The sequence below is a fragment of the Styela clava genome, chromosome 4, assembly GCF_964204865.1.
Source record: "Styela clava chromosome 4, kaStyClav1.hap1.2, whole genome shotgun sequence".
Taxonomy (NCBI): Eukaryota; Metazoa; Chordata; class Ascidiacea; order Stolidobranchia; family Styelidae; genus Styela; species Styela clava.
The window spans coordinates 18,286,332-18,310,613 of NC_135253.1; the positions used below are offsets into that span (position 1 = coordinate 18,286,332).

The 24,282-nt window shown below is 35.4% G+C and overlaps 3 protein-coding genes across 3 annotated transcripts; all 3 read left to right on the top strand.

The window, feature by feature from the left end:
- Positions 1–259: 259 nt before the first annotated feature.
- LOC120326566 (sarcosine dehydrogenase, mitochondrial-like) lies at positions 260–10,864 on the top strand. Its single transcript, XM_078111669.1, has 19 exons — positions 260–433; positions 824–961; positions 2,182–2,360; positions 3,887–4,066; positions 4,540–4,689; positions 4,956–5,013; positions 5,524–5,645; positions 5,775–5,904; positions 5,985–6,082; positions 6,195–6,274; positions 6,352–6,487; positions 6,700–6,900; positions 7,003–7,219; positions 8,319–8,463; positions 9,189–9,287; positions 9,538–9,740; positions 9,976–10,144; positions 10,341–10,448; positions 10,687–10,864. Exons 3-19 carry the CDS (start codon positions 2,223–2,225, stop codon positions 10,799–10,801), a joined length of 2,349 nt encoding a protein of 782 aa, XP_077967795.1. The 5' UTR covers positions 260–433; positions 824–961; positions 2,182–2,222; the 3' UTR covers positions 10,802–10,864.
- A 746-nt stretch (positions 10,865–11,610) lies between these two features.
- On the top strand, positions 11,611–15,721 carry LOC120326739 (protein SPEC3-like). The gene is made up of 4 exons (XM_039393078.2): positions 11,611–11,924; positions 13,130–13,307; positions 13,919–14,098; positions 14,920–15,721. The coding sequence occupies exons 1-4, from the start codon at positions 11,916–11,918 to the stop codon at positions 15,015–15,017; spliced, it is 465 nt and encodes a 154-aa protein (XP_039249012.2). The 5' UTR covers positions 11,611–11,915; the 3' UTR covers positions 15,018–15,721.
- A 2,692-nt stretch (positions 15,722–18,413) lies between these two features.
- LOC120327071 (monocarboxylate transporter 2-like) lies at positions 18,414–23,949 on the top strand. Its single transcript, XM_039393457.2, has 8 exons — positions 18,414–18,828; positions 19,365–19,508; positions 19,995–20,086; positions 20,743–20,954; positions 21,757–21,949; positions 22,304–22,438; positions 22,846–22,966; positions 23,783–23,949. The coding sequence occupies exons 1-8, from the start codon at positions 18,537–18,539 to the stop codon at positions 23,926–23,928; spliced, it is 1,335 nt and encodes a 444-aa protein (XP_039249391.2). The 5' UTR covers positions 18,414–18,536; the 3' UTR covers positions 23,929–23,949.
- The last annotated feature ends 333 nt before the right edge of the window (positions 23,950–24,282 follow it).

The following is a 24,282-nucleotide window of genomic DNA, read 5'->3' on the forward strand; positions in this document are numbered from 1 at the left end:
AAGGCTGGCACAATCAGACACGCCATTTTATAGACACGGGTCGGTTACGGCTTACGCCACAATCAACTCCTAAACAAATAACCTGATCCGACGTGGGCTGATAACCGGATGAGAGACTGCAGTTCACCATATCATTAAACCATCTGGGATCCACTGATACAAAAAATTATAGTCAATTTATGTTTTAGACAAATTAAAAATCTACCGGTAAAAAAAATTAAACGACTTAAAAAAAATACTTGATTTGTATTTCAGATGTTTCAATACAGTAAAACTAATATTAAGCACACCCTGGACCGAATTTCCTTTAATTTAAGACTATTTGAAAGGAACTATAGCAGAAAATCAAGCCAAAATGATCACGATAATCTTTATGAAATTGATTTGAAAAGAAATTCGAAAATTGATGCGTCGACTACGAGCATACTGCCAGGTAATGACTATTTTAGTAGGTGGTATTAAGAATATCGCGTAGTTTTGTTTGTCTCGAAATTGATTCCGCTTCCATGATTTGAAATAGTTTGGCGAAGAATTACGATAGATTCTAAATATTTCTTTCCTGCATTTATCATGCTTTGGCCACATGATTGTTAATTATAGAGAACACAGCCTGCCGTAACGATTATTCTGAATTTTGTATTATATTAGAATTTCGGTTGCAATAAACTCATTGGATAATTTTCTGTATTTACGCTTTATTTTTATTATCATTTGGAAACCGCAACTGAAAGGACTATCGCTATAGTAGCGTGTTACTTCCGATACCAACACACTGTAACTTTTTCTTGGGAAAATAAATTTATTGTTTTTTAAATTTTACCAGAATCTGCGGACGTTGTTATCATTGGTGGAGGAAGCATTGGATGCAGCACTGCGTATCATTTGGCAAAACTTGAGATCGGAAAAATTGTTCTTATTGAAAAAGATAGACTTACTTCGGGAACGACTTGGCATAGTTCAGGTGTTGTTTTGGAGCGATTGCATCGATTATATTAAGTTTCAAATCTCCTTAATTAAATTAGAATTACTATTCTAGAAATTCATATTTAAATCAGAAATAACCAGAATGTGGGGTACTCCCGTAGTATGTGAACCAAGATGGCGGACATCAGGACATTGTATGTGTGCCAGGTTATGATTAGGTCATAATTTCAGGTACAAGTACTACGGGAGTCACTTAACTAGTCTAGAACTCGTTATAGCACTAAAATAAGAAAAATTGGAATAAAATTATGGTCCAATCCTAACCTGGTACATATACTACGTCCCGGCATCCACCATCTTGGTTCACATACTACGGGAGTACCCAACTGGGATATAGTCACTTTAAGTAAAATACCCCCTGTACTAAACTGAATATAATATTTTTTTACGTTTCAATCTGACACATGAAATGAAGTGGTTTTGTTTATGCTTCTTATTTTTTCGTACTGAACAATATTTCAATTCCATTACCAACATGCGTTAGTCACTTTTTGGCGGTTTTCAAGTTTTATACAATAGTTATTTATTTTTTACTTGTGTAATGCTGCGCACCTGTCTGTTAATTAACTCAAATTTTATCTCAGAAAATTGAAACGAATAAAAGGGAGATTTATATGACATGCACATTGTTGCAAATATTCTGTCGTAATGAATTATCAATGTTTAACGGAAGACTTTTTGCGTCATAAAGGCAAAATTACCACAGACGAAGCATTTTTCGAGTTTTCGCATAATAGATTCTAGCTTAGCGATTAAAAAATCGAATTCACACTATCTCATAGAAAAGTGAACAATGGTGATATCCGCTTTCTGAGTCGAAATTGTTGCCTACTGTGCTAAAGTCATAGGCACATTCCTGCGGAAGTCGCAGCGCAACATTATGGCTTCACACGCCGGCGCCATATTAATGAATTTAAATCCGCCCACTCTAAAATTTGAACAAAAAAAACATTTACTTTTAATAGCGTAACAATATCTCCTCAAAACTGATATTGTTATTAGCGTTATGATATGCGCTTGCTAAAATCACTGTGTTCCAATAGCTATGGGTAGGACATTGAAAAAGGTCTAACACCAGATTACTTCGGCATTAGATTACATTGGTATTATTGCTATCGCAAAATAATGCGATGTTCAAACACATTTCGTGCGTCATTTACCATTGCGATACGTAGATCTACGTCTTGATCTCTGCAGGTATCCTTTGGAATCTACGTGATAATCGTACTTTAACTCGAATGCAAATATACACCCGTGAGCTACTGAGTCGGATTCTTCCGGAGGAAACTGGATTCGATTCGGGATGGATTAACACCGGCTCGATATCTTTGATAAGAAATAGAACACAAATTGATGCATTCGAAAAGATAAGTTTGGTAAGTAGATAATTGTCGCCATACGTATTTGCTGGATAGCTGATTATTTACTGGCAACGGGAACTGCCAATACTTTATCAAAAACTAAAATCTATTTTCCAGTATTTAATTATATAGCTTAAAATTTCTGATTTATCGATAAAAATGACATAATGGAATAAAATTTTTATTTTTTTTTGCCACCTGGCTTTGATAATGGCATACAGCAGGGGTGGCCAACCTGCTGTCGACCGCGATCGACGTAAATCGTCAAAATAGCTCGCGAAGGTCATACAGCAAAACGAATGAGTAATGAATATGAAAATATCTCCACACGAACATGCAAAAAATTCCGCTGCTGCCAATGAGATAGGTTTTTTAAACTCATTTTTTAATGAAATCGCCACAAAAATTTGTATTTGTTATGTTCCATTCAATTTGATGATGTATTTCAGTATTGGTACCCGGAGTAAATGTTTTATCATTTATTTAAGATTTATTCAAATCATACAATTCAGATGCCTAACAATTCACATGCCTAATTTTTATTCGTAAGTGTTGAAAATTCTTCAAAAAACATTGCTCAGTCTCCATGTATTATATAAACAGCGAAAAATAATCATTCCCAAATCATAAATGTTACATGACTGCCCAAACTTCAGTATCTAATTTACAATTTCCACCGAGTCCGATTCTTCGTTCGATTAGAATTAGAAAATATTGTGATAGCCACTACTATCGTTGCGTATAAAATATATCAAGCTACTCTTGGAGCGAGATAATAACTTTCGTATACTGCAGATATTCGGCAAGTTCATTTTTAAACCTTGGCAGCGGCGAAACTAGCCTACTTTTGTCACCGCAGTCAATAATCATGGATTTATATACAAAATATGCCATTACAAGAAATACAGTTTACTTAGTACATTAAAAAACGTGGCTAACTTATTTATCTTTCCTTATTGATACTGTAAAAATTAAAAATTAAGTAACAATCTTTGGTACTCCCGTAGTATGTGTACCAGGTTAGAGTGAAGCCATAATTTTATTCCAATTTTCTTCATTACTTATCGATTTTAATCGGTAAGTATGTTGATAGATATTTGTCTGTCTGTCTGTATGTCTATATGTCGGTTTGCCTGTTTGTCTGTTAGATGCACGCGATATCTCACGGAAGCGAGATTGAATCTGCTCCAGATTTTGCATTTGCATTCATCTCGGACCAGAAGCCTATTGATTTTGTTCAAATTATGTCGTATAATTAGTGGGTAATTAAATAATTAGTGATGGGACACAAGGTGTCACTATTGAGTAAGAGCGCTGTTTTGGGATCCCCTAACTTTCGATCGATAAGTCTTTGGTCTCTGACCGATATTCTCGTTTTAGTTTTATTACGAGTTCAGGGACTGTCTGTGTTAGCCAAGTGATACACCCCTTGCCCATAGTAATCAGTTCATGTACACAACTTAATGTAAAGTAGGCTAACAAGATTATTTACCTCCGTATTGGTACACATACTTCTGGAGAGCCGAATTTTTAAATTGCAGATTGGTTCAGAATTTGGAGTTGAATCGCGTATGATTGATACAGATGAAATATCCAAGTTACATCCACTCATTGACACTAAAGGAATACTGGGTGGATTGTACTCACCGGATGACGGATCGCTTGATCCAGCAACATTGTGCACTTCATACATCAAGGCTGCAACAAAATATAAAGCACAGGTAAAATGCTTCCTGATCTACTTCCTTTATGTCTTCAGTCTAAACTTAGTCAATAAGGTATCTTCGTAGTATGTGCATCAAGATGTCGGACACCGGAACGGAGCATGCGTACTAGGTTGGGGTTAGGCCTGGTACACTAATCTGGTACACATACTACTTTCCGGTGTCCGACATCTTGATGCACATACTACGTTAGCGCCGTCAATAAGGTCCTATTACAGGAAAAACGCTCATAATGAAACACGTGTTATATATAAGTATCAATGCCTAAATCGACATGTTTTAAAAATGAAGTTTCATCTGTATCGAAATAAGACTGAGTAACGAACAACATTTAAATGGAAACTCTCAGCTCTACAATATAACATAAATATCCCTGTTGTTAATTGATCCATAAAGAAAGCTAACGCCGTAATGTTAGTTCCAGTTTTGTTTCATTTTAACCTTTTTCCAATGTAATTACCTTATTCCAGGTTATAGAGAAGTGCGAAGTAAAAAATATAAAAACGGATGAAGATATTTCAGGAATGAAAAGGATTGTTTCCATAGAAACGAACCTTGGTAGCATCAAGACAAATAAAGTAATTAATTGCACTGGTGCTTGGGCTCCGTATATCGCAAAGGTGAATTAGTGCCAATTTAGGGAAAATAGTGTGCTGTGATTATACATACACTTTCCTGTAAACGTAGAATATAAACGAAATGAGTGTTTAAGATGTTTTTGATATTTCTCCGAACCCTGAATATATACAAGCTTTCATTTTTTTGTTAAAACAACAGAAATATAAACAAACGAATTCTTGGATTCAATTTATATCTGCATATGAATTTTATTGTTATACTTTTAACATTTTAACCATCGCTATAATCTTACATGAACATTTAATAGATGGTGGGAATGAAACTTCCGCAGTTGACCTACGAAGTTGCATACTTTCTTACTCAAGGTATAAGTGGGATATATATACAGCTATCATCAATAGTTTTTATATTATTCAGGTTATTTTGAACTGATTTATTGGACACCTATGCATCATTTTGTTAGATTGCTGTTATTGTTGTTACTGGTGTTCTTTTTCTTGGTATAGTTATTGTTGTACCTATTGCTTTCAAATTTTAAGCGCTGAAAGATTGTTGTTATTCTCGCTAGAAGGCTAACAATTTTCAAAACTTCCTGTGGCCTCTTTGGGATTCGTTTGATCTTTGAAGTTTTGTTTGATGACGTTATCAAAATATAAAATTTTTCTCAGTTAGGAACCGCGACCATATTTCAGAGATACAGTGGGATTTTCTGGTCAGAAAGATACCGGTACTGTGAAGTATTTGCTACTTCTTCATTTTGGCTATCGTGTCCATATCTTTTAGTATTGCTATTTTGTTTGTTCATAAAATCTGATGATTTATTTACTCATTCTTCGCAACAAGAAGCCAAATCTTCCATAATTTATTTGCTGCAGGTATTCCTGGAATTAAAAATGTTCCAAATATTCGTGACACAGCAAGAGGAGTTTTCAACAAACGACAAGGACATGCTATTTTATTTGGAGGATACGAAAACAACAAAAAACTCGTTGGCTTGGTTAGATTTCCTATTTTTTTTATCGATATCTTTCACCCTTCGGGATGAATCATTGGACAATTGGTAAAATCAAAATCGATTTAGTCTTTGTAGAAACAGAAATATCAAATTCTGACAACAATTTTTAAGGTAGAAGAAGACTTTTCATTTAGTTTATATGACACTGACTGGAAACGTTCCGAACCTTATATACAATCAGCAACTGATCTTATTCCTGAAATCGCAAAAGTTGGAATCAGATCAACTATATGTGGGCCAGGTAAGTGATTTATCAAATTAATTTGGCAAAAATTATTCAAAATATTCTCAACCTGGTTTAGTATTTTGTGCCATTTTCAGAGTCATTTACACCGGATGGAAATCCTCTCATTGGGGAATCTCAATATGTTAAAGGATTTTTTAATGCAAGCGCTTTCAGCGGCGGTGGTTTGATGTTGGTACGTATGCATGACATATTTAACTATTAATTTAACATTTAAAAAAAATCTATTACCAAAATGTAACAATAAATAAAACGAAACGTATTTTCTTTCAACCACCTTTCAATAGGGAGGGGGAGCGGGAAAAGAACTTGCCCACTTGGTGGCGTATGGCAGACCGGAAAATGATTTCAGAATTTGTGATCTCAAGTAAGTGAAACTAAGTTTGATTGCATCAATATTTTGGAATTGAAAAATCTGAAGTTAAACATGTCTCGCTTACTTAGGCGTTTCTCGTCCTCTTACAATGAGACATGGTTAAAAGAGAGTTGTCACGAATATATTTTCACAAGATATGAAGCGAAAAATCCCAATCAAAATCCTTTAGCTGGCAGAAATCTCAGAACAACTCCGTTATCTGAGGTAAGGTTATAATTCCTACTAGTAATTTTGTTTCCACTTGTTTTCAGGATTATTAAATACTGTTCGATTTCTATATATCTTTGACAGAAGATTTGACGATTCTGTAATTTATTGAAGATTCACTGATAATTTTACATCATTTATAAATTTGTAAAACAAAAAAAACTAATCTGTAAAAGAATAATCTGTTAACAAGAGCTATAATAATTCAGATTCATCTGGAAGAAGGAGCGTATTTCACGTGTATTCATGGCCGGGAAGTGCCAGAGTTCTTCATGCCTGGCCAGACCTTACCGTTACTCAACTACGATTATTCCGGCTGTTACGGATACAAAAAGAATGTGGATTACAAATACAGAGAAATGATGGATAGAGATGGTAGTCACTTTCTAGATGTGGATATAAATAAACAGGTTTCGTTGTGATTTTCATTTGCATCTCGACACTTGTTGCAATGTTTGTTGAAGTCTACAATTGTCCAGACCATTAACTAACTTATCTTTGCCACTAAATAGGTTGGGATCGAAGTAGAGTCAATTTTCAACTCTGCAGCCGTTGTCGATTTATCTCATTTGAGTCAGTTTGATATTTCTGGATCAGAATCTGATAAATTAGCAAGACAACTTTTCACCTGTGATGTCACAAACTTGTTGAACAATCAACAAACTGAAGCGCTAATGCTAAACGAAGAAGGGAAAATATTAAGTTACGTCACTGTTATTAAGCATGAAAGTAAGCTTTGTTTAATTCTGTTCGCAAATGCTCTTCATGCTGTATAGGTGCCGGCGCCCGAGAGGTGTGTGTACCAATATGGAGGTAACTACCGTAATTTTGTTCGCCTATTTTTCATCAAGTTGTGTAAGGGGGCTGGAGCCTATGGGCAGGGGGGGGGGGGGGGAATCACTTGGCTAACACAGACAGTCCCTGAACTCGTAATAGAACTAAAGTAAGAAAAATCGGAATAAAATTATGGTCTTTTTATCAAAGTACTATGCGAAAATAGATGCTTGTACACGGTCGTGTTGAGAGAAAAATTGTAAAATACGCTTTTCCTAAAATCATCTCTAATTATGGTTACAATTTGTTTAATGAAATTGGAAAACTAAAACAAAAATGTTCTATTTGCACATTTGCTTAAGATCGTATAATATATATAAAATTGTACGTTGTATATGCCAATCGTTACATATTTATTAATCTGTGTACTCTAGACCACAGAGCAGAGGTCGGCAACCTTTTAAAAATCCAATGGATGACCGATGAATCACATTTTATCACACAGATCAGAAGTTAAATTTTGAGCAGCGCGCGAAGACTGACCATTTGAATATTTTTTGCGCCATTAAACCATTTGCACTTAGCATCAACTTTTCTGCGATTTCTTGCGATTTGTCTAAATTATAATTAAATAATAAGCTCATTAAACGAGTAATTGAGAATAATATACTTGTTACGTTGTAATATAATTTAGTCTAAACGTAAATTCTTTTGCGTAAAGAATATAATCGACAAAACAGCTGTAATTTGTTACTATAATTCAGTGAAGCGTCACGGGCCGCATCATATTGCTCCGCGGGCCGGATCCGGCCCGCGGGCCATAGGTCGCCGACCCTTGCTCTAGAGTGTAATATTAGTTATCACTAGATGTGCAGTGAGCTTCTAACATTAGAATTTTTATATTTATACATGGGGAGAGAAAAGCCGATAAAACGGATTATTCATATGGCGCACCACCGTCTCTCGTCCGACACCAATCAATGTCGAGAGTATTAGTTCAAATCTTCGAATGTATTTTGCTCACGTCAAAATACTTATTCCAATCAAATTACAGATCAGTATCGAATCACTGCTCCTTCGCAACAGCAAGAATCTATTCTTCATCACATCAACCATTTGGTACAATACAGTAAACACAATTGCTCTGTCGATGACATCACAGGAAGATTTGCTCTTTTAACCTTATGGGGATCTGAAAGGTGGTAACGAAATAATGTAGGCCGTTAAGGTCGTTGCAATGTTGCAAACATTATTTGGTTTAGACTTCAATGCTGGTTTTTTTGGTAAAATGGGTCATCGAAGTTGATTCAAACCGACTTTTGTGAAAATAGTAAGCCAAAGGCTATAGCCTAACCCTAAATTATCGATATTCACGCCCGGGAAGCTTGATAACCTAATCATCACAGCTATTTCTTCGTCGTGCCCATAAACACTAAAATATTTTTTAATCCCTATCAAATTTTCGTGGATATTACCATCCAACTCTTATGAAAGAAAACGCAAAATTGAATCTTGCTCAACATTTTCCCACATGCTTTGATAAATATTTATGTCAATTTTGATCTTTTTAGTCCAATCGTCTTTATCTCCTGCCTACAGCATGGCATGCTTGAAAGAAATGAACAAAAATAGACACATGTTAGTTTGAAATTTAATCAGTATCACGAAGATATAACTTTTAAAAAGCTAACGACGCAGAAGAATGAATATTTTTGTCAAGTCTCTCCATGAAGCTATACGCAGAGTCAAACAATAGATCTTAGTCATTCGAAACCCATCCTACGCGCGAAAAATAAAAGTGAAATGTTTATGCCACTTTTATTTTTCGCGCGTAGGATGGGTTTTGAATGACTAAGGGGTATTGCTTATGGTATGTATTCAAGTACAATCAATTAATGACGGATATATTTATTTATTTTTCCAGCGCAAAACTTTTACATCGCGTCTCTGACGATTGGAAAGACTTACAACCTGGCGAATGCTTAAGCTGCGGAATGAATAATACAAAAGTACTGATATACAGGTTAGATTCTCGTCTTATTTCAACATTACTCTTAAGTTAAAGACGGTTTCATCTTCAATACATTTTTCTAAACTTGTGTTATCATTATTAGTGTGCACTGTTTTAAAACATTCATTTTTATACGTTTACACTTCACTATACTGATAATGAAAAAATCCTTGTGGAGAAAGCATATTCAACAGGCTAATGGGGCCACATATCCATATTTTTTTGACATTAAATTTAACAAAATCTGTCTGGTTAAATGTAGCCTTCTTTCTGATTTTTCAATTACGCATGCTGCACTAACATCTGCTCTGCGATGCAGAATGAAGACCACGTCTCCTTTAATATGTTATCAAGTCCACTGTAACATGGAGGATGCTGTTTTCATCTACGATCATTTAATTTCTTCAAACATTCGACCAGTTCCTGCAGGATTGAGATCTTTGAAGTCTGTTTGTATTTATTCAGGTATTTCGTTCACCGCAACGTACATGTAAGCAAAGGAAAAAAATGTTTTAGAACCATGTTTACCCATTAAAACCGCCATAGTAATATTGTAATCGCAATTTATTCTGTATTCTTTTATTAAATTTTCTTTACGATCCAGGCCCCAGACAAGATGTGTGCAATTTGCGTCCATGCCACGAGGTTATGCATACACAATACAATGCATTAAAAATAAAAATAAAGATATTCTTTTCAGATTTTTCAAATCTTCTCAACGTTAGTCTGCTGGGTTTCGCTCCTCATGAAGTCGGATTATCACATTTATGTGCAACTGATGACGACAGAGAATATATTGGGAAAAGTCATTTAATAAAGAAAGAAAACCGGAGTAAGATTCCAAAGGTCTTCAACTTGACGGCAGTTTCGTGAGTCACAAAATATTTGTTAGAATGGTCTTTGTTGATTGAAGCTCAATAAAATATATATTTAGCAATAGAATATCAGAACAATCGAGAAATTTTGGTGATAAATCAGTTTTGAACTCTACCCTACTATCAGTGATAGGTCATTATTTTATACTATTTGACTTTTCAACTTGCATCTTTTTTTCTGCCATTTTAGAGAGGGAACACTATTTCCGGGTGACGTGATATGGAAAAGTAACGTCTACGTTGGAACCATCATAGATTGCATTTATGATTACAAATCAAATAAATATCAAATGAAAGGGTAAGCAGCAATACATTTGATCATATACTAATGTAAAAATTGAATAACTGATTAGGATGTGAAACACACGATGATTCGCACACTTCAATAGATCTGTTGCGTTTTGTCGTCTATTTTTCGCCGAATACTGGAGGTTTATGATATGCCCCGACATGTTTTCTCACATTTCAATATGCTTTCTGAAAATCACACCAATGCCCTGACACTACAACGAAATACAAACTATTGTTTGTTTCAGACTTATCACTATGTCGCCGGACGAGTTCTTTTCATCCATACAGACAACAACTCCAAAATTAATTGTCGGCAGGAGGTCTTACAAAGTTGCCGCAGAAATGTGTTTCGATAAATGAAATACGTTTCTGATATGTTATGACATTCTTGAATAAAGAAGCCTTGAGTGGTGCCTGACTTTATTCTTTTTACTCGTTGGGTGTCGTTGTAATGAATTAGTCGCGGGAAAAGCAGTTTTTCGCTCTGAATTTTCGCTCGCGAAAAATTCAGAGGAGGCCAATTCCTATTACCCTTTCTAGAATTATATCAATCATACATTTATATTCTTAATTATCTGACGGTCGTTATCGTTAATATTATCAAGCTGTCGGTGTTCTACGTGGTGCAAACTATTATATGTGTTCAAGCATGTATTTGAGTCAATGTATGCCTTTTTACACTTCAACATTGCCCGACTGTTTCACGAATTGGCAACAATTCCTTTTTGCAAGAACAACCGATTCGTTACCGGACACTTTACGAAAATTCAATAGTGTGAGCTATTAGGAATAAATATATATATATTAATGAGCAACAGAATGTTATGTGTATAGTATGTTGACGCTTGCTGCAGATACCGCCGATTTAAAAAGTAGTTGGCTGGCGTCCTCGTGCCGTTAAATTACATTGAAAATATCTTTTTGTAGCTGTACACTTAATGATTTTTAATGTGTCGCATTGTATCAATGTGAAATAAATTTGAATGACCTCGTTTTTCAATAATATTACTTGGCACTTGTATGGCCCGCATGAACAGCATACGAAGTCGATTTGATTGATACTCGCCCTGTGTTCTCTCACAGATAAAAAAAAAAAAGGGTCCACACGATAGGGTCTTTTGTTGAAGAACTGGATGGAACCGTTTGTGATAATGTTCCATATACTTCAGTTACACGATTCAGTTAAATTGTACCAAAAACAATAGTTTTCTCGCACGCACAAGCCTAGTTCAGTGATATATATATGAGGACCCAGACCAGAGTGGACAATAGGACGATATTGGAGGCGACTACTTTGTTTCGATCACGTGACGTTAAAACAATAGAGGATAGACACGAAATAGAATCTGATACACGTTGCTAATGTAGTATTATGAGTTGTTTCCAATACGACGCTGCTGTAGTCGCCAGTGAATAAAGCTCTCTGTGAAAGTTCAGTTTTGCGTTGAAAATAATTGCGAAGACAAAAGGAAATATGATGCAGGTATTTATGAAAATCTTCACAGTATTTAATGAATATTTTGTAGATTCTGCGGTTAATTATATAAATTATTTTCAATAATATTGTCTGGTCAATATATATTTAGGCCTATAGAATTCCCGTTGAACGCTGATAACTGTTGTCCCAAGACCCTGACCAGACACTTCCTGAAATGTTACTTTATTTCTAAAATAAACTGTAAAACTAAGATCTCTAACATGCAATGTAACGGTAACAAGTATATATGTAGTTTTTTATTCTTTGACTTGCTTGTGTATTTAAATTGAAATATTCGGTACTCCTGAAGTATGCGCACCAAGATGTTGCATAACCTGTACCCTAACCTGGTACACAACCTGAGTTCAGGCTGTGCGCCATCTTGGTGCGCATACTTCAGGAGGTCCAAATATTCAATTTAAAAAGTTAATGAAATCAGTTTTGGCTGAAATAAAGTGAAAATAAATGCCCTATGTTCGAGACTGAACGGGCTCAAAACCATAAGTATTTTCCATATAAGATAAGTTTTGCCTTATTCTGACCCTGCCTTAAAATTCTCCAACTGTATGAATTCGAAAAAGCATCATAATGTCGCGTGCTCCGTAACATTTTCAGTCTTAATATATTTGTCTGTCTAGAGAAGCACTGCAATTTAGATAACAGAATTATAAATATTTGGTCAGAATTAGGTTATTCCGCCACTTTTCCCAGGTAAGATCAGTGACGTCTCATATGCCGTTGTACTAACTTATCAACTATTCAATGAAAGCAGATTTAACACAAGTACAAATCCGCACTCAAGCATAGAAGCCCACCAACCGTTTGGCGCTTTGGCGGCCATGCGAAAACATCGATAGGCATTTCGCTGCCTGCTGCTAAGATGACTGTTCGGGCGTGTCGCCAAATCCAATCGTGTACTGTCAATCTTAAGAACGAGATCTTTGCACGAGTTGTCATGTCATACATATTTCTTGACTATAAAACATAAAAAATTAGGTTCATTCAAAACAAAATTGGTAGAATAAAAACTTGTTTTATAACAAAATGCCGCCTATTGGCAAAGTTTTTCCGCATTCCGACGGTTTATGATCAGAAGAGATTGCAAATTAGCGACGAAAACAGAGTTTAAAACTTATATATGATTCTGACTTATATCTGTATTAACTTTTTAGTTGTGCAAATTAGTTTTTTTACTTCTTCTATTATTTTAGCAACAAAATATTTACGAGCAGCCCATATACCATCAGCCCATGGCTGCTCCTGCCGCAGGCGTTGTGGTGACTCAAACTACTGTGCAAAACAAGAGTTCAATGAGACAAGCAATTCCGGCATTTCCGATGCCTTTAGCAGTTATTCTGGCTATAGTGAATTTCCTTCTCCCAGGATTTGGTAAGTCGAGACCTCATAATCTTGTTCAATGTCAGTGGCTTCAATTCTGAGTAAAGTGCTCAAATTATGACTGACTGCTACCGAAATAAATAACGCTTTGCAAGTTGGTAGCTAAACTGGATATGGCGGAGTTGGATGAAGATTTGAAAATACAAAAAATATGAATATAAATTACCTAAATAAACGTTGAAAACAACGTCATAATGACCCCGATTGTTACATTGTGATTCTTATTATTTTATAAACGTCAGCCTAGCTGGTCCTAGCTGTTGGACTAGCTTTTGTAAATAAACTGTTTTTATTCACAGTTTTTCATACTGAATTTTGAGTCTCCGACCGAGTAACCATGTCTATTTTATGTAATTAGCCCACTAAGAAAAGTAATTGTCCATGCACCTATGAATTAGAATATCATAATATCCAATTATTCAGACATGAATGCCCCTAATCATCAGAATTACATAATTGAATGACTGGGGCCACATAACTACAATGTCTTTTCAAATGTTTTTGCCTATTTCACGCGATGTTCGTAAAATGGGGCAACACCGGTAATTAGCTATAGTCAACTGAAATTGCACATGTCATATCTAAGACGCTTTATCAAACAGGTACGATTTTCGCTGGATTTGGAGTTTTATGTTGCGGGAATACTGATCAATCCGGTGGTGGAAGAGTTGGGACGTTCTGCATCAACTTTTGGGTGGGAATTCTACAACTCCTAACTGCATGGCTTATTATTGGATGGGTGTGGAGCATTATATGGGGAATAGCGTTCATAGCAAGCGCTGGTATGCTTATATATTTTATTTTATTCTTCAATCATATTCATAGTTTACTAACTTCCAAGGTACTTTAACCATTACTTTATGAGTCATGCTCACTGCTTCGCATGCGTATTTGGACGGAACTATTTGTGCAACAACTGCTATATGATTTTAGGGGGAAAAGTGCAGACTCCTTTTACATGGCCTTATTCATGCCGCCCTTCCTATACACAAGAATTTATTTTTATTTGGAAATACAGGGATCTTTCCGATTTGATATTGCCTTACAGTTATTCACAACAGATGGTTTTAAAGAACTTTAATCATTACTTTATGAATCGTGCTTACTGCTTAACATGCCTATTTGGGCAAAACTATTTGTGTGGTGTGCAACAACTGCTGATTTTAAAGAAATAAGTGCAGAAATATCTTCCACATCTTTCGCATGGCCCTATGCGAGCCGCCCTCCCGATACGCAAGGCCCCACTTTTATTTAAAAATACGAGAATCTTTTCGGTTTTTTATTTTCTACCCAGTTTATTACATCCTGGTTTGGGTATGGGCATGGGATATAAACCCGAGATCAGTTACTTATAACGCTTTAAAATCTCTCGACTAGTTCATCGGGTCACCAGGTGCAGAGCGTTTGCAACCTTTTTTTCACATGAAATTAAAAAGAGTTTCAATATTGGATAGCTATTGAACAGAAGATTTTTTCTATTCCTAACTGAGCCATGTGTTATACAGTCGTTTTCAGTGTTTAACTGCGCAACACCCGATCCTTACTACTATATAAAAAAATTTATTACCTCGTTATAAATAAACATATTTTTCATTTGATCCAGGGGAAGAAGGCAGAACGACCACAACGACAACAACTGCCGTAGTTGGTCCTCCAGTCGCCCAACCCGTACTCTATCACACGCACAGTCTTCCCACATAACTACATAAAATACGAAAAACGACTGATTTATTGGCATTTTACGATATTTCGAGATAAAAACAATTCTGAAAATAAAAAGTGGTTAAATAATATCTCATAAACAGACCCGAAAATATTTATAACTATAAGCATCTAAAATAATGTGTGAAATCACAGTTAATCTGTCGTTTTTTTCTGTATAGTGCTGTGATCGTCAATTCTTTTATTCTTATATGTGTAAAATTATATGGTAATTAACTGAGCATTTATTCAATTTACTTTCTTTATTTATCTAAATCCCATCAATTTTTTTTGAGTTTTCAATTTTTGTTTAGCATATCTTATTCATTGATTTTGAATTACTTTATAATGTTACATCTTATACATTAGAATTGCACAATTATTTCAAGTCAACTGTTGTCATTTTTACTGTAAATTACTGAATCACTGAATATTAACACATTATGATCACATTTTTAATATTGTATTGTTGTAAAAATTACGTTAAAATATGATAATGGAGCGCTGTTTCTCAGAATAAAAACAATCTCATAAATTGCTTATAGAGTTTAACCAGAAATGAAGCCATTCAACTTTGGCTCAGGTGAAATATAACAATAATTCGTAAGTATTTGAAAGTTCGTGTTCTGTTATAAAGCATGTTAGCTTAGCCATCGTAGAGGAGAAAACTGTAATCATATGGAAGAAAAACAACTAAATAATGCAAAAGGTTTGCAAACTGGTACTCCCGTGGTATGTGCAACAAGAAGGCGGACACCGGAACGTATAGTATGTGTATCAGGTTAGGGTTAGGCCATAATTTCAGATACAATTACTTCGGGAGTCACTTGCCTAGTCTCCGAACTCGTAATAGAACTAAAAACAGGAAATTGGAATAAAATTATGGCCTAACCCTAACCTGCTACACTATGTCCAGGTGTCCGCCATCTTGTTTCACATACTACGGGAGCGCAAACTAAATAAATTTATGTCATATTTATCGCCAACTAATGTACGATTTTGTTATCGTTATACTTTTTAATATGTAATAGATTAGAAAGAGAGAGAAATATATGTCAGTATATGGGAAAAGGGACACGTCGCAATTTTTCTGAACCCTCAATCCGAACGATTCGGAATAGGAAGTCGATGACGTCAATGGCAGCTTGGAGGCAGACATTATTTTTTCCGACACAATCTTCCTGTAGTGCACACTTATGACATAAAGCAAAGGTGAGTTGGCATAGGTGGATGAATTTTAATAATTTGTTCCTTAATGTTGGAAAGAATGAATAACTCATATATATTTTGAAAACGAACCTCCTATACATTTGTAATGCTTTCACAGAAGCAATCAATTAACAGCGTATAATAAAAAGAAATCATATGAAAGTGTTATGAACACGGAGAAATTGCTTATATTGCTGGTTGTTCAACCCCTATAGTAGGGGTATGGGGTAATCACTGTTTACCACATTGTAACGAAGCATTGGTATAGTGACGTATTTGATTTGCGAGAGCGTGGTATCATGGAAAACGCTACAGACAAAAGATAGTTACGGTAGACCAGAGACACAGAGTTGAATTGTCTCTCACTTTCCATCCAAATATATTCCTAAAAACAGTGCCTATCACTAATATAAACAGTTAATTTAAATTGAACAATTATGGCAAAATAAGACATAGGTAGGAATGTCCTACTAGGACATTTACATTAATAGGAGATATCGGATAATTGATAATAAAAGAGTGGAATGATATATGCAAATGGCCTTCAAGATTGACAATATTCGATGGGGTTTTGAATAGTCATAGTAACAGCAGAAACAGTCGATCAGCTCATTTAATTGAACTAGATTGCTCCGGGATACCAGATATTTGTTTTTCTACGCTTGGTTGAATAGAGAGCAAACAAACTTCAACAGAGACAAGTAATTCACGCAATTCGGTTTGTTTATATTTTGCGAATAAAGTGCTGCAAGCGGAATTGATTTTCTAAGTTACCACATAGGTTGAGTATTAATGTTTATAAGCCGCAAATTCCGTTGGTGATGAACGAATGCTTTGTATTGATTAGGCAATATTTGCCTTTTGCACGTAGTTAAACTCTTTGCAGTGCATCAGCATGGTATGTGATTGTGCTTGTTCAGGTTCAGCTTATGGGTTTCGCTTGGCTTGTACAACAAAACGGCAATCACGCTGTGAAAAGGCCTACTTGTCAGACAGGTTATGCAAGTGGATATTACCCGTTTTCAGTACTCGCGCAGCCTGCTGTAATTTGTGATGAGTTGCCAAAGAATATGTAGACTTGATGACATAACCGATTATAATTTAGAGAAAAAACAAAGAGCTTGATTGAGCATAGTTTAATCGCTTGTATTAAATACGTTTATATTTGCGATCTGGGCATTACTTTAAAAATGTATATTTTCTGGCACCCGAGCACATACTGCACAATCTGCTTATGGCTTATTAGTTAATTGTGCTGAAATCAAGAACATTACAGCATTCACTTCGAATACAATTTGTCGATTACGTTTGCTCGTTAATTTTGGCACCAAAAGCGCTTATACAATTTTCATAACCGATACCGACTGTCATTTCGGTCTGGCGCTGATTCAGCAGAAATTACATCAGGTTAAATATGACAAGATTTGAGCAAATGCTAGATGTATATTTTGAATTTTTGAGCTTCTACTGCCCTACCTGGATAGGAAACTTAAGCCCCACTTTGTACACCACATTCGGATCAGATTGTAGCAAAATAGTTATAGAGCGCAATTCTATGTCAATGCTATCGCAAACATATCATAGTTTAGATATTTACTATCATACTGGTTACGGTGACCGTACATTTGAACCCACGTACATTTGTAACCATCTGTATATTCGCGGGTTCAGGTTCCATTACATTTGAACCCACGTACATTTGAACCCATGACAATTGCACCTGTATGGTATTGCACCTATGGAATTTTTTTTGTTTCACGGATAGTTAAACCCATACTAACCCTAACCCATGGGTTTTAGCACCCGCATATAGATTGAACCCGTGGATATACACATGGGTTCAAATGTACGTGGGTTCAAATGTACGGTCACCGCGGGTTCAATCTATATGCGGGTGCTAAAACCCATGGGTAGGGTTAGTATGGGTTCAAATATCCATAAAACAAAAAAATTTCAATAATATGCAGGGCAATTGTCATGGGTTCAAATGTAATGAAACCACTGGTTACTATACGTGGCCGGCCTTGGAAGTGAATTTCCAAGTTGCAATCAGTGTTACAGTAATGCGATTTCAGGAGTGGCGACAGAGGATAGATTACAAACGCCGTGCTTGTTCCAAATGCTGTGAATAGTTCGAATGTAAGAATGCGTATCGAATTCAATACCAATTTTTCTTAATTCCACAGCTAATTCTATTTGCCTATATTTCGTTTTGAATTCTAGTTACCTGCAATGCCCAATGGCCAAAGTTAGTTTAGTTTTTGTGAAGTTAATTCAAACCTGTGACTGATAATAATTCTTACTATTATCATGAGTACTCAAAGCATACATCGTACTCCATCAGCTTCCGAATCTGTATCTAAAGATTCAGACTGCATTGAGATTAGTTTGGCACAAGAGCCAAAATCAAAAACCGTTGAACCACCGGACGGTGGTTATGGTTGGGTTATTGTAGCTGCTGCATTTGTTGGACATGGATCTATATTATACAATGCCCGCGCGGTTGGAGTTCTGTTATTGGATTTAAAAAACGAGTTTGAAACGCCATATGCAAATCTGAATATTTTGTTTTCATTGCTGATCGGATGCATCTACATAGCAGGTATCGTTTGCATTCGTTTAGATATAACTTTGGGCCAATAATCCAGAAACCCCTAAAAATGATGCCTAGTTCCATACGTGCTAGAGGGTGCGTGAAGTGATGCTGGACGCAAAGGTGGAACTCGCCTTTTTATATATTTAGATCATATAAAGATCCAACCCCCATATGATCATCTAAAGATCCTAACCCAAACCCCTCAAAAAGTATGTGTGTTTGTTGTCAGCTAGGTAGCGAAACTTTGGCAGGCAGGCAATTAAATTAAAATTAAATAAAATTACCATAGTGAGTAAAATATGGGGTTCCCTGGAACTCCATAGAAAATTAAAAAATAAATAAAATTAATAGCCTTTCACTAGCAACTTCAGGCCTTCAAAATTGAAATCGACCAATGCCGATGATCCATTACGAGCAGAACGATTATTCCATACATTAATAATCATTATAACCACAACAACAACTTTAGCAATATGATGATTTGTATACTTTGTATATCAAGTTGGTAATAATGTACATCTCACACTTTTTCTCATTTGAAGCTCCCATCGTCAGCATATTCGGCAATCGTTTTGGATCACGAGCAACAGCAATTGTCGGTGGATTGCTGCAATTTATCGGAATATGTGGTGCTGCTTTTTCAAAGTCGATGGCATTCACTCATATATTCCTGGGACTTATAACAGGTTGTATTAGCAGAATAAATTCTTTCGGATCCAAAAAGAAATTTCTCATTTTTCACCGATTTTTGGCACGGGTCAACATTAATAAACAATATGCATCGAAAACTTTGTAAAATGAGTGCAGATTATGATTACTGTGGATTTCAATACTTAGTGTTAATCAGTTTGTGCTAATAGCGCATTTTATTGCGCAGAGGCAAGATCGCAGTCTAATGACCTAACTCATTTTGTATATTATTATTCTCGTTCAATAGTTTTGTGCTGAAAGACGTTCCTCTCAAAATTGATTGCCTTTATATTATTGCTTTGATGTAGTTGTAATTTGATATCCCATGTAAGACAGGAATATCTTTTCCTATAAATTTTGTAAATATTGTTTCTAGATTTGTTTGTCTGTGAAATATTCATCTTTCCAGAAAGAAAGGTCGTTCAAAATCCTTATTGGCAATTAAAGGCTATAAAACTACTATAATTTTTATTTATCCACAGGTCTCGGATTGAGTTTTTCCGCAATGCCACTTTCGGTAGAAGTTGGAAGATACTTTTCAAAACGGCGATCACTTGCGCTTGGCGTACAACAGGTGTGATATTTATTTTACCTCGCGTTTAGAATAACATCAATACTGACTTTCAAGTGAGGGTGATGGCCCAGCCAGTCACTATCTGATAGGGTATAGCTGTATCAAGTCAAAGAATCTCGATCGAGCCCGCGTCATGTTCAAACCAGTACTACCTCGAAAAAACATTAGGAACTGGTTCAACGCTAAGTTCGTCGATGACGTGTCTTTCTGGTGTGGCAATATTATTTTGATATCAGAAATAAGTAAAATAAATTTTTGACAAACGAAGCCAAGAGTTCTAAGAAAAAAATACTGACATTAATATCCGTCTGCACGCGACAATGTCCATGCCAAATGTTTGTTCCGAGAACCTCAGTTTTGCTGAATTCACTTCCTTATAGCCGTTTTTCTGTCTTGAATTGTTTCAAGTTTCGTGTTAATTAGTACTTAGGAACGCGCAAATGCAATGGACTATCATATTCTATTGAGCGACAAAATAAGTTCTTGGCACTTCACTGGTCGTTCGTAATTTCGCTCGGATATCAGTCTCTTTTACTTCTGTGTGAGTGCATGTAAGCTTGCTCTGAGTAGAGTTTTCTTTTAAAAACGTGTTAACATTTCAATAAATTAATACTTCATAATAAATGTATATATCAAAATGAAATTCATCATTTCAGATCGGTCCCTCGGTTTTTCAAATGATTTCTCCACCGATCACCCAGTATCTGATTGACTGTTACGGATGGAGAGGAGCTTTGCTAATTACTGGGGCGTTAAACCTCAACGTTGTAGCCTGTGGGGCAGCTCTCAGACCTATTCACCTCAAATCCGATTCGGAGACTAAAGACGAGAAAGGAAAGAAAAAGCTTCTCGATATGAGTATTTTTAGGTAATTTCCGACTTTTTCAATTTTGTGAGAAATGAATGAAAGTATATTTTACTCAGTATCTTAATCTTTTTGAATTACTGTTCAACACATATTCGTAATATTCCGCCTGATAATGACAAATTATCTGTGATTAAATCCAAATAACAATATTAGAGAAAAACCAATCAGAACTGAATCAAGATTAAGACCTAAGATATATCATACCACATTAATAAAGGGTTCAACAACTCGTTGATATATCTCGCCGGCCGTCGTACAATATATTTCGTTACAATGTACAATATGAATTAGTTATAAAACCTCTCATATTCGCGTATTGATCTTCAGAGCGACAGTGGTTATATCGTTAGACCACTTCGCAGTTAGTTATCTAGGATTCAAACGACATTGTTGCCACCTCGCTCATATCGTAATGAATTGGGTAGGAAATTCTGATTCGGAAAGATTTCTGTTCTTCCAAAACAAGTGCCTCCTTACGTAACGGTGAAGCTTGGATATAGCCTTGTTCGAATTTATTCATTGTGCTGCTTTGTGCATACATAAATGACTTTTGGTAGTTAGTTAGTTAGTGGCCACTAAAACCCTAATGCGAAACCCAATAACTAGTCTAATGTACAAAAAAAAATTGGATATTGAAGTTGTAAACTTATACAAGAACAACGTTTTACAGCTATGAAATCGATCTACATTCATTCTACATGGCATTCCAATGCCATTGATAAATTATTTTCGGATACTACATAATTAACAAATGATCTAAGTAATTTATTTAGAATTAATTTCACATTCAATTTTTTTTCAGGTCCAAAAAGTTTATTATGTATACCGTGACACTGTCTATTCTGAGCCCTTCATTGTTTATAATGGGTTATTACTTGGTCGCTTATGCAAAAATACATCAAGGATTTTCAGAATATGGAGCAGTTTTCCTTCTTACTCTATCTGCGATTTTCAGTCTGGCTGCTCGTCCAATTACTGGATTTATTGAGAGCTACGTAAGTCTCTATTGATCTATCATTTTTATAAGTGAATGTTATAACATTATGTCGTAAGCCGAAATGCTTGTTTTTCATGCCACCATTCCGGGATGTAAAAAAGAGAATGTGCAATGCGTAACTGGAAGGTATACTATCATTTCATCACGCTTTAGATTTTTTACAAATCAGTATCTACCTATACAGGGCCTTGTTCGGGATACCGTATGAAAATAACCCATGTAAATCATTCACATACATGCATCATGAAAAAAAATGATCAGTGCAAAATCGTTTAGCAAATACGATATTTACAATCATCCTTAAGAGTATTCTTGCGAGTAAAATAAAAAAAATTCACTCTTTTTATTCAAGACGAGATTTACTTGTTTTACAATGATGACTTTACTCAGTGGAACTACAGCATTGTGTTATCTTATATATCCGTTTCTGAAGTCTTACTGGATGTCTGCTATAATACAAGGAATTTTTGCATTTGGAGTAGGAGGGGTGAGATGTAGTTTGTAAATAATAAAGACGTTGTTTTATATAAATTCGTTCGAATGAGGTGTTTGCAAGTCCAGAGTAAATAAAATTACCAAAACACTTTTAAGCAATTGTAATATTTACTCTCTGAGAGCGACATAATGTTCCAATGACCCAACGGAGAAATTAGCAGATACTTGACACTGATGACACTGAACGTGAATCTTCAGCTGTTAAAAGTGCTTACTTTTAAAAACATCCTTCAATATTCAAGATTTGTAGCTATAAAGCCAGCAAGAAGGATTTTTAAAAAACATCTTCAAATAGAATCAAACTAGCGCTAATTCCAAAATCACGTTACAATTCAATATGTAGATCGAAGAAAATCTATATTGCTCCGGTAAAATTCTGAAATTGCTTTTTGAAATTAGATCAGTCCAATGATGATTTCTGGATTGACGGACATTGTTGGTCCAAGTCGACTTATGTCAGCATTTGGAATTCAAGGAATTTCTGGAGCAGCGACTTCAATGCTAACTCAACCATTTGTCGGTAGGTTGAATACTTTCACGATTACTTAGGTGATGCAGTGCGCTACGTTGCGGTCACATCTTTTATCTTGTCACCTATAACCAGTGTGGGGAATCGGGGTTCGTTGGCGCGTACCCGTTCTTTGAATTTGGTAAAAGTCGGCGAACCTGTTCTTCACCTATATGAAAGAAATACTTTTTCTAAAATGAGAGTACCTGTAAATTCAGTTTAATTTTATACCGCATGTGATATGTTCTTTTGACTATATATTTCGCCCAGTAACGGCTTGTTGAAAAGTAGCCAGACGCCTTCAGCGACGGATTCTACATTGTCGTCAGATTTTGAACGTTTTCGATATATTATTACACACTGTTAGCAAAATTTTGTAAAAATACCGTTTTTTTATCGTATAATATAAAGTTCAGATATTTTACATTGTCGTCAGATTTTGAACGTTTTCGATCTATTATTACACACTGTTAGCAAAATTTTGTAAATATACCGTTTTTTTATCGTATAATATAAAGTTCAGATATTTTGAAAAATTGGAGATCGTTTTATATGACTATAAAACATAATTCTTTTGGCGCTACAGAAGTATGTGCACCAAGATTGCGCACATCCTATACATAGTATGTGTACCAGGTTAGAGGACCGTGACATCCTAACGACTACGAAAATATCATAAACCGGCTATAAACGATACAAGATGGCGAGGTGCTAAAAGTTACACTGTAACTCATATTGAGTTATGCTCTTGTGCTTGTATAAAATTGATGATGCACGTTTTATAATGTTAGTTTTAACTTTTATGACAATTTTATTTTCAACTTTTAGGCTGGTTATCGGACGTTTTTGAGACGTTGAGCGTTGTCATGTGGACGGGATTTGTGCTTATGACAATTTCAACAATTCTTCTATTAATTTATTGCTTTGTATTTCATTCATTCGTAAATAACTTGAAAAAATCTAGTAACAAATAAAAAAAATAACTTTGCGTGTAAACGTGTCCTTTATATTGGTAGGCGTGTTATATGAAAGCAATTCCTTAATTAAAATTCCCTAAAATTAAAACAACTCATATTATTTGCCTGAATGAATCTTTGTGAATTTGCCGCCTCCATGGTGACTGCTCTCGTGTCCAATATTGCTTGGGTACATACAAGTATTACTGAATTTGGCACAAAATTTATAAATACCTTCGTAACTTTTTTATAAGTCTTTATTGATCTAATCCCGTGTCCTTACCTCAATGCTGACGAGTGCATCCAAACACCTTTGAATTCAGTCACACATTCAGTAATTTAAAACGACTTTTGTAGCTTTTATATGCGATT